This window comes from Gouania willdenowi, chromosome 9 (assembly GCF_900634775.1).
Source record: "Gouania willdenowi chromosome 9, fGouWil2.1, whole genome shotgun sequence".
Classification (NCBI taxonomy): domain Eukaryota; kingdom Metazoa; phylum Chordata; class Actinopteri; order Blenniiformes; family Gobiesocidae; genus Gouania; species Gouania willdenowi.
The window spans coordinates 36,451,134-36,461,930 of NC_041052.1; the positions used below are offsets into that span (position 1 = coordinate 36,451,134).

Here is a 10,797-nt window from a genome sequence, read left to right on the forward strand (position 1 = left end):
GAATGCTGATCAATGGGGATAATGTGATCAGATACAATCACATTTGTGAGGCCCCCGCTGTCTATCCCTGACCTAGGATTACTGCAGATCCTGAGGGTTGTTACCAGCAGCTTGTAATATTCAATGTGAATCCAACATGAATCCAGAGAGGACAAAGAGGAAGTAACTGGTCAGAGATCATTAATGAATGATCAATATTGAAAGAAGGATGATAAAATCCAGAGCGTGCTTGTGGGTTTATGTATCAGTTCTTCATCAAATGTGCCAATAACTGGACCCAGGCATCAGAAGAACCAATGAAAGATGCATTTTCTGTTACATCATGGGGACGACTGAGTGTTTTTTAAGTGCCTCCCAGATGCAAGCCTGTAGCACAGTGTGATGCTTTGGCAGTGCTTTGTTGAGAAACTTCAGGTTTGCATAAAACACCACTTTTAATAATAATAATTTTTTAAAAAGCAGAATTAAGAAACATGTTTTAATTCCAAGATTTCTCTTTGTTCTGTACTTTTTCCAATCTGATTGAAACCAGAATAAGACAAAATGACTGAAGCTATGGTCACATGGATCGACATTTTCCACAGCCAAAAATGCAACAAATGAAATTAATCAAAAAGTCGAATCATTCACTATAAAGGTTAGGGGAATGACTAATCATTGTGTGGGAGGTTAGGAATATTTATCACCTTGTTAAAAGGTTGAATAAACAGGTTTGTTTCAATTTTATCTATCATTGACCAACCCTAACCCTTATGCAAGTCATTTAGAGCTGTCATTCTTTAGGGCGATGTGACACAGTCAGAAGAACGACTGATATACTGTATCAGAACTTATTCACTCTTAACGCTGCTGAATTATTGCAATATAATGTATTATTAGGACTTTTTCTCTGCTTTTCAATTCCAGAGCAAACAAATACTAAAACCAAACCGCGTAACAATGAAGTACATTATATCTCTGTCTCACCCAGTCTCAAATCAAAAGCTTTATTATTTTGCACCTCGACTGGTATGTGTATGCTTTGGGTGTGTAATAAACATTGTAACTCCTCTTTTTTTATCGTAAATGTGAAGAAAATAAAGGCTTTGTTTTACATTTTTAAGGTTGACATTTTCTAACGGATGTATTCTATCCTTGTGTAATGCCAAACAGCAGTGCTGCAGGTGCATTCTGTTATTGTTTAAATACCAGTGTGACTGCCCTCTATGGGTTAAACAACAGCTACTGCAATTTCATTTTGCTATTGGCTGAGGTTCGAGCAGTGACGTCACTAGGGCTGCGTCCCAATACCCACACTTGCACCCCTCCGTTGCGCACTCCCACTGAAGGGTGTGAGTCCGTAGCGTATCCCAATAGTACCGAGTGTGCTTCAGCTCAGTCCACTCGGCACCCTTCTTGCACAGCTGTGCTCGGTGTGCATGCAAGCAGACTTCGATGAAGTGAATTACCCATAAGTCCTTTTGTCATAAGAAAAAAATTAAATAAATCGACGGTGGACAAACACACAATAAACCCGGTTGGCAGCAAAAATGGCAAAAAAAAAAAAAAAAAAAAAAGGATTTAAGTGTAAGTAAGGTATCAATTTAATTTCTGCAATATGCATTATCTTAAAATACATTTTGTATTACAAGGGCTTTGGTAACTTTTGTATTTATGTTCCACACATTTCACCAAATTCCTTGTAATAGTGAAAATATGAAACATACACAAAATGGCTGATTCAATTTCTAATATTTCACAAGGACAGAAATGACAAAATTTTATTTTATTCAGTTGTTCAGAAAACGACCAACTTTTCACAGGCTAAATGCTTCAAGACAAGGATATGAGTGAGTTATTTTAATGTATTTTTTAGTATTGTTTTAACCATGAAAGCTAATTTTTTTCTTCACTTTATATATTTTGCCATCAAGACTGATTGAGCAATGTCCAAAATCAAGGCAATTTTTCAATTTTTCACCTAATGGAAGCTCAGCAAAAACCTGGGGGTGTACTTACACTTTAAACTCATTCCACTTGATAAAAAACATGTAGTGGAATAATGCTGTAGAACTACAATAGCTGTGTCTGTGGAACCGTTATTCATGCACGATTGTGCAATGTCAAAGAGCAGGGCCTCGCACCCGGGCCCACCCACACACACACCCCCACTCACAGTGTCTCAATAGAACATTTAAATCTTAATTGTAATTAATCAGTTAATAAGCTGCAGTTGTAAAAAAAATATATAAAAATGAGCATTTCCACTAATGGTCTATCCACAGACTCTCTAAGCAGGATATTAGCAACCAGGTAAACATGAAACAACCGATGACTGACAGGCAGAAGACGGATTTAATCACAGGAAGAGTCTGGAATACACAGATAAGAATGCAACTGGGAAGGAAACCAATCAGATTAGAGACAGAGAAAAACAAAGCAGATTAACTATGGTCTACTCTGGAGAGCACAACCAAAAAAAAAAAAAAGGTCAGGATGTAACAATATGTAATACGCAAAATATTGTCCACCATTGGTTACAAGTAAAACAACAAAAAACCAAGGCTGTAGAGCAGACAAGTGCACCTCGTGGCTTGAGGGCCACATGTCTAATTTGATGTGGCCCCCCAATACAAATACATAACGATTCAGGGCTCGAGACCAAGTACCCCTCGCTCCAACCCACGAAACGGCTGATACCGCGGCGTCAGCTATGTCTGTCAAGCCCATAGACTTTGTCAAGCCTGTGTGGCTCATTAGTTCCTGCTGCTCCGTGTGTGACGGCATAGACATTATATACGTATATAATGTCTGTGTGACGGTGAAGCAATTTTTCAATGTAACCCCAAATTTAGCCAAGAAATGGAGGCGGTTAGGGTTAGTAAAAAAGGAAGATAAGTATTGCAAAGTTCCAAATTTGCCAGAAAAGTGGAGGCGGAAGCAGTTAGGGTTAGAAAAAAGGAAAGGTACTGATGCATTTTAAAGGATTCGTTCATTTTTTATGATATTTTATTTATTGCTTCCAGCGTGTGAACAACTGAGTCCAATAAATGTCATATTCCTGTGTGTTTTTCCATGTTCTCTGCCCTGAAATGAGGTGTGATAGCTGCGATCCACAGCGTGCACACGGCAGGGAGAGGATTGCCCTGCCTGACTAGTCTAAAATGTAAAGAATTATCCTGATCAAATTGCAGGGATTTACGCTTTCAGGCTGTGGTTGAGTAACATTTAATTTAAACAATTGTTTTCAGTTATTGAGAATTTAATTCAACCCTCAGCCTGAGTCTGTTTGGAAGCGCTGTTCACTTCCTTTGTTATTCTCTTCCACAGAGCGTTTAACTGAGCTCCTTAAAATCCACTTTTCACACGACCGAAAAACATCCTTTTTTTCTTCACCTCAGCTGTGAGAATGCTGATTTTCATCTCGGAAACATTTATTTCCTTGCAAATGTTTGTTTGTCGCGGCATCTATCAACACCCGATCATTGGTACGCTGGGATTGGTCAGATACAAATGTTTCATAGGTCTAACGTTGGTCGAGTCGTACGACACAATTTGCACCCAGATTTACACCCGTTTTCACGCAAAGTTGGTAAATGAGGGCCAATATGACTCCTCCAAGTAAAAAAGCTGCAAACGTGTCTCACAAATGGAGGTGTTCATTTATCTCTTGTTGCTCTAGAAGGATTTTTAAAGAGCAAGCAAAATTCACTACAGGTACGGTTTAAAACAATAGCAGTGGTTTGTTTTTGCGCCCCCTGGTGGCATTTCCAACTACAAATTTACAAATCAGAACACATTTGACAGCAGTATAGGTAGCAAAAGTCATTACTATTGCATTGATATGAAAGAACTGAAAAGCGTTTATTTTTTATTTCTGAAATTCACCAGTTTTAAAATTTACCAACTTTTGAAATAATATTTGGAAAAAGTTGCTGCAAAATCACAGAAATTGGTCGTGTAATCCTAAAGATGCTGAGAAATAAGAAAATGTAATGTTACCAATTTGTTTATAGAAACCATTTTTATATATAAAAATATATAATGAATAGCAATTTTCAATTAAATTCATGTAATTTTTTTTAGGAAGAAATACATATCGGGATATTATCGTTATCAGGATATAAATCTACCTATTTCGTGATATAACATTTTCTCCATAACGCACAGCACTACCTCGCTGTAATAAAAGTTGCCCATCCGTGCTGTAGAGTTTGGGCAACCTTAGACGGCTCAGGGCGGAGATTGTGTTTGCTGTGAAGTGAGGCTTATGTTGACATGATGAGACAACAGAGAACAACTGTTAGCTTACATGACCGCCTGACATTTGGAATAATGAAAACAGACTTCATAGGAGGATGTCTGTCTGGTGTGAATATCTGTTCAGGAGTGATTGTTTCTAATTATAACAGCACGGCCAGGAGCAGCACGCTCCGCATGTCATGTGATCTCCCATGGACGATTGATCACATTGAACAAACTTTATAGACAGAGAAATCCACGCTCTGCTCTAGATGCAAAAAATGACACTGAATTAAGTAGGGGTGTGAAAAAAAATTGTTATTGAAATCAATATAAATTTTTTGGGTGCCGATTTAAAATTGATTTTTTTTTTTTTTTTTTAATATTTGATCAATATTTTTGTGTATTTGTGCAATATTTCAGTGGTGATTACAATGCTTTCATTGTGTTGCAATGGTTATTTGATGCACTTGATTTTATGATGGTAATGTGTAATGCCTGCAATATTTATGTATACACAGGCATTTTATTTTCATATAATCTGATCAGATCAGTGTTTAAACTGATACAATAGGATACATTATATTTTTTTCTTATTTTTGTGCATTATCAGTAACTCAGGGTGATTTATCTTTAATGTTCTCACTTACAGTTTTTACAATGCCGTCATTATGTTGTCATGGTTACTTTGGGACTTCGACACTGTAATTTCAGTGAAATGAAACTTGTTGCACTTTATTTTAAGATGGCAGTGTGTAACACTGCATTTTCTTTTTTTCAGGGGAAATGTGCAAAAACACTAATAAATAATAAATAGGATGTTTGAAGCAAATAGTTTTGACTCAATTTGTCCTCTGAATGATCAATATCTTCTGATGAACATATACAGCAACTTGAATTTTCATCTCTACGTTTAATTTTGATACTAACTGGGTAGAATATCGCAATAATATTGTATCGTGACCCATACGTATCGTATTCCAACATCCTTGCCAATACTCACCCCTAGGATTAAGATGCATTTCCACCGTAGCAACTTTACCCTGAACTAAAAATGTTCCTCTGAACCAAAAACGTTCTCCTGAAACAAAAAGATTCCCCCGAATGTTCCCCTGAACCGAAAACGTTCCCCTGATTTATCTGGCTGTCAGCAAGGACTTTTATCGATTAAAGCCAGCAGATGTGAAGTAGTTCTGTGAGTGTGAATGCTACAGAGTCATACTGTGTTTGGAGGTTTGCAGCGTAACAGATTAAGGACTTACGGAGTTCAATATTTCAAGCTTAATAAGCTGAAACAGCCAATTAAACACAGCCGTCACTAGAAATACAAGCACTCAATAACAAGCACACTTAATAAAGCCTTCATTAGAGGCGTGACGCTGCTTTTCAACCTGTAGAATGCTCAGCACCAGATATGGCACAATTTGATGATTCATCCTCAACAAAGATACACAGTGAACCCAAAGATTTGGACACGAACAGAGAAAATCTCCAGAGAAGAGACAAATATCCAGTGTCTGAACATGAGACACACGTTGTGCTCATCTGTGTCACCGCGGGGCCTCTAAATGATGATGGATGAACTGGAGAGGTGGAAACCCAGCTGAGCAAACCACTGGAGCAGCATCCATGTTTGTCTCCACTCAGCACCATGAAATGCATCTCATTCATCATCACACACACACAGTAAGTGTCTCATTCTGAGTGAATCCACCAAATGGTTTGTCAGAAGGTATGAGTTGACCACAAACATTGTCTGCAGATGGACTCTTTGCTTTTCTATTCAAAGTATTTCTTGATTACAATATTTTGGCTTAGTTTAATGCACAAAAATATATAACATTTTATTGCTCAGCTGGTTAGGTAATAATGACAATGAACCAAGCAAAATGTACCGTTATCATCAAAACCTTACATTTCATATTACTTTTCCCTCCCTGCTACATCTGTCTCAAGCGACCGTGTCTTTCCAACTACAGGAGATAAACGTCAATGTCTAAAGGTGTAAATTGTTGCCAGAAAATGTAGACATGCTAATATTGTTGAAGAAACCCATATCTTAAATCTAGGCTGTGTAGACCAGGGGTTCTCAAAATAAGGGTCACGAGCAGTGTTGGGAACGTTATTTTAAAAAAAAAAGTAATTAGTTATAGTTACTCACTACTTGATCCAAAAAGTAACTGAGTTAGTAATTGAATTACTCTATAATAAAAGTAACTCATTACCATGGAAAGTAACTATTTGCGTTACTGTTAAAAAAAAGTTGCTATGAGTTAAAGAATTCTGATTTTTTTAGATGCGTGTTGTTATGAGGTGCTTCATTAAATTTGAGTTGCTTACAACGGATGTGGACAAAGTCTTCACTCCTGGATATAATGTACACTTCACATGTACGTTCTTGTCTTTGACCACAATTAATTTAAAGTAGTGTTTGTATCGCCACCTTAAAAATGACAACTTTTCATTGGACTGCTCCAGCTCACCATCTCTGCTGCTTCATCCAATCTGTAGTGGTTGTGTGTGTGTGTGTGTGTGTGGCGCGTGTGCTGGCACATGTGTAAAAACACTGGCTCTGATTGGCTACCATGAAACATGACGCCGCCTTTGCAAATTGTAATCTCTAACCTTTTTAACCCACCTCCTCACTACAGCTGCGTATGAAGCCAGGGCTACCTTTGGATAACAGTTTATTCAATCAACGCATGTAACGCACCGCATTTAATGTTCAGTATTCAATATTTTGACCCATTTTCATCCCTTTTTCTTGCTATATTTCTGTTCATTTTAATGCATTTTTGCTACATTACTCCCATTTGTGCCACTTAATCAAATGTCAATGCCTTTTCTGCACATTTTTCAAGACATTTACAGCACTTATAAACCATTTCCACCAATTTTCCTGGCTAATGTCGCACATGTTGACCCATTATTATCACTTTTGACCTCTTTCCACCACATTCCATTCTTATTTTTTTTTTTAATCAATTTAACAACATTCATGATTTGCGAGTTGAGACTAATTGTTCCTACTTTTTAAATGACATTACCCCAACCCCCTCCACCATTTCTGCCATTTTGAAACCTTTTTTTTTTTTTAAACCACTTTTTCTGTCCGTTTTTGGCCATTCTAATTTGCAACTATAAACCATTTTCTGTGGTTTTTAAAATCCCATTTCACCACCTTTTTCACCATTTTTGGTCATTAACCTCTTTTTTTCAGATTAAAACAAATATTTACATCTTTTAGATGACTATATATTATGGCACAAATAATAAACTTCCTGGATAACAGTGGATATTATTCAGATAAATAAATAAATGTGGTTATCACAGATTCATAAAACAATGGACCATCATTTTGCTGACATTATAGATGGACCCCAAAAATATCTCCTCCTTATAGATGACCCTGTCTCCACATGACTGTTCTTCAATGTTCATGTCTGTGTTCAACCACCTTCAGCTACAGTGGGGGTCCCTGGTCTCTGGTACCTTTATTTAGTTGAGATTTAAAAAAAACATTTGGTAAGTTCATGCACTGAGAAGAATGTCATGGTGACATGATTTGGTTTTAATTCTAGACAGGCATGGATTGTCAGTCTCTTTTTTGCATTCTATTTGCAGAGTAGCACTTTTTGTACTTTAATGAAGAGAAATTGGTCTTCGGTAATTGAAAAGGTGCTACTCAGAATAAGTATATAAGTACTGTATCCCCAGAGTTTAAGTCAAATAAAAGCATGGTTATTTTTTCAAATGTCAGTTTTTGTTCTTCCCTATCGTATCGCTATCATAAACCCATTACTGTCTATTAAGGGTGTACGGAAAAAATTGATTTGACAATATATTACAATATTTCGCCGCGCGATTATCATATTGACCTAAAAAAATTCCAAACCAATCATGTTTTTAACAAAAAAAAAAAAAACATTTCATTTAGCCAACATACAGTATGCATAGCACGTAAACACCCTGTCAATAGGGGTCAGTGAACCACATCAGACCTTGTTAAACTACCTCAATGCATTTTAGCTGGAAGTTGATTGCACTTTTTTTGTTTAAGAATTTAAGAACTTTAACAAAATCAGAATATTTTGTAGAAGCAAAAGTTTATTTTTTTTAATTTTATTACAGTTAGTTATTATTAAAAAAATGAAATAAATTGTATTTTATACCATTTTGTACTTGTAAATGTGAACTTTGGAATTATTGATGTTATGATTTATATCGTATTGGTTGGTATCGGGATATATTGTATCGTGAAACTATAATCAGATTCATGGCAATGCACACCTTGATGTCTATTGTGCCCTATAATTTACACAATAAATCGTTTTGTTCTGTCTGGGCCTTGTGTCAAAATCAAGGCCCGGGGTCCAATTCCCGGCCTTTTGAGCATCTAATTCGGCCGTTGTGAGAGAACGTAAAAATGACAGAAAGAACATGTATTGTTGTGTAAATTACATATGAATTCAGTTGTAGATATCGCAGCCCCTCCAAACACACATCAATACATATTTACCACGCTTATTTTGCATGACGGCAGTCATTTTTAATCTCAAATTAATACTAAACTCATTTTCAAAATCCTGCAAATTTTCTTCAAATGATTCTGCTAAATTAAATCGTTATTCATAAGATCAAGGAAATGTAAGTTAATTTAAGTTTAGGGTCATTAGATGCTTGGATATTGTCTGTCTCATATTTTATATGTAATTTATACTTGGAAGTGCAAACTAGGGCATAATAATGTTGAAATGTATCTTTTAAACTGTGTGTATGTGGCCCATGAACTAAAATGAATTTGACACCACCGATCTTAAGGGCCGGATTTTGGCCCCCGGGCCTCGAGTTTGACACGCACAAATCCTCATCCCACCTCAAAGCAAAGTGTAGCGCATTTCAAACTTCACCCAAACTACAGGTGTTGTATTTTGATGTAGAAAACCCATCAGCCATGTGACTGTCAGGGCGCATCAGTGCAGACTTCAGTCAGGCATCACCTGAGACACCTGTCCACGCGCGCACACACACTGAGCACCGACCGCACTGTTTGCTTTTTCCGACCTGATGAGCTGGAAACACCCACCTCCTTCTTGACGGTGCGCAGCAGCCTCTGACGGGTCTCAGCCTCTGAACACAGATGCAAACACGCCCAGGACATGTGTTTAAAATACAACAAAAGTAGAACATCACGCCTGAAGAGTAAAAAACGTGAGGCTTTAAGGTTTAACTCACCTGCCATTGTTGTTGCCACGCGTCCCAGTGTCTGAGTGAGTGCTGTCCGCGAGGCGCCGCTCCCTGCTGAGAGGCTCGTGCTGAGAGGAAACGCTGACTCCGCCTCTTAAAGAGACACACACACAGGGACACGCGCGTCATCGCTGCTCGTGCTACACATAGACTGTAAAAAGAACACAGGGAAATAAAACTATAGGCAGAGGTGAAAGTAACGGATTACAACTAATCACTTTACTGTAATTGAGTTGCATTTATGGGTACTTGTACTTTTTCAGTTTATTTCTAAACCAGTAATTGTACTTGTACTTAAGTACATTTTAAAATATGTAATTTGTTACATTTCTACACCCAACCATTACTGAGTGAAGTATCATTTTTTTTGTTTTATAATGATCAACAGACATTTTGAAACTACAATAAATTAAATGACCAGACAACAATCAAACCCATCACATCATAGCCGACCAATCAGATTACATGTAATGCATCCACCAAAACATAAAATGCAGGTTATTTTCACAGTTTGGGTTCATGAATGTAGCTATACTTACAGCCAAAGAATGTTTTTTTTTTTTTTTTAAATGTTTATTGAATTCATAGTGTGATTCTATTTAAAAAAAAACAAAAACAAAAAACAATTGTATATTTTAACTTTATGCAGTTGCCTTTTTGCAAAATACAATAAGTTCCAAGTGTGCAAGATTTCATAAATGAGATGTTTACTGTATGCAAGGGAACCGTGGCAAGATTTATTACCAAACAAAGACGTGGGGGGTGAATGTAACGAGTGACTTTTACTTTGAGTAAATATGTATTAAAGCTACTTTTTACTTGTACTTGAGTATTTTATGTATGACTTTCTTGTACTTCTACTTGAGCACAATTTCAATCAAGTAACAGTACTTCTACTTGAGTATGATACATCAGTACATAGTACATAGTATAGTCATCTTAAAGATGTAAATCATTGTTTTAATCAGAAGAAAATGGGTTAAAAACCACCAAATTGTAATTGTGTAATTGATAATTACCTTTTGGCGTAATTATAATTGTAATTTCAAATAATATGTTGCTGTCGTAATCAGAATTAGATTGTAATTGAGTTTAGGTAATTGACTTTGTAATTGTAATTGCCATGAAAATTCTATAAAAATTGTCAATTATAATTTCACGCAAAATGTGTTACAGTTCTATGTACAGTTCTACACATATGTAGTTAACAATTATTAAAATATGTTTCATATCAAGCTTTCCCACATTTTATTATAAAAAAAAAGAAAAAAAAAAGAAAAAACGAGGGGTATACTCATATACTGACAGAATATAATAAATAATAAACCT

At 36.4% G+C, this 10,797-nt stretch overlaps 1 protein-coding gene across 1 annotated transcript in view; it reads right to left on the reverse strand.

Annotated features, from left to right (window-relative positions):
* The window catches only part of LOC114469387 (small G protein signaling modulator 1-like), a 72,586-nt gene extending 63,040 nt beyond the window's left edge, over positions 1 to 9,546 (reverse strand). The window contains exons 1-2 of the mRNA XM_028456885.1: positions 9,457 to 9,546; positions 9,308 to 9,351 (exon numbers count right to left, since the gene is read on the reverse strand). Of these exons, the coding sequence (XP_028312686.1) occupies positions 9,308 to 9,351; positions 9,457 to 9,463 (51 nt within the window). The 5' untranslated portion in view covers positions 9,464 to 9,546. The remainder of the gene's footprint in view (positions 1 to 9,307; positions 9,352 to 9,456) is intronic.
* Between the last annotated feature and the right edge of the window lie 1,251 nt (positions 9,547 to 10,797).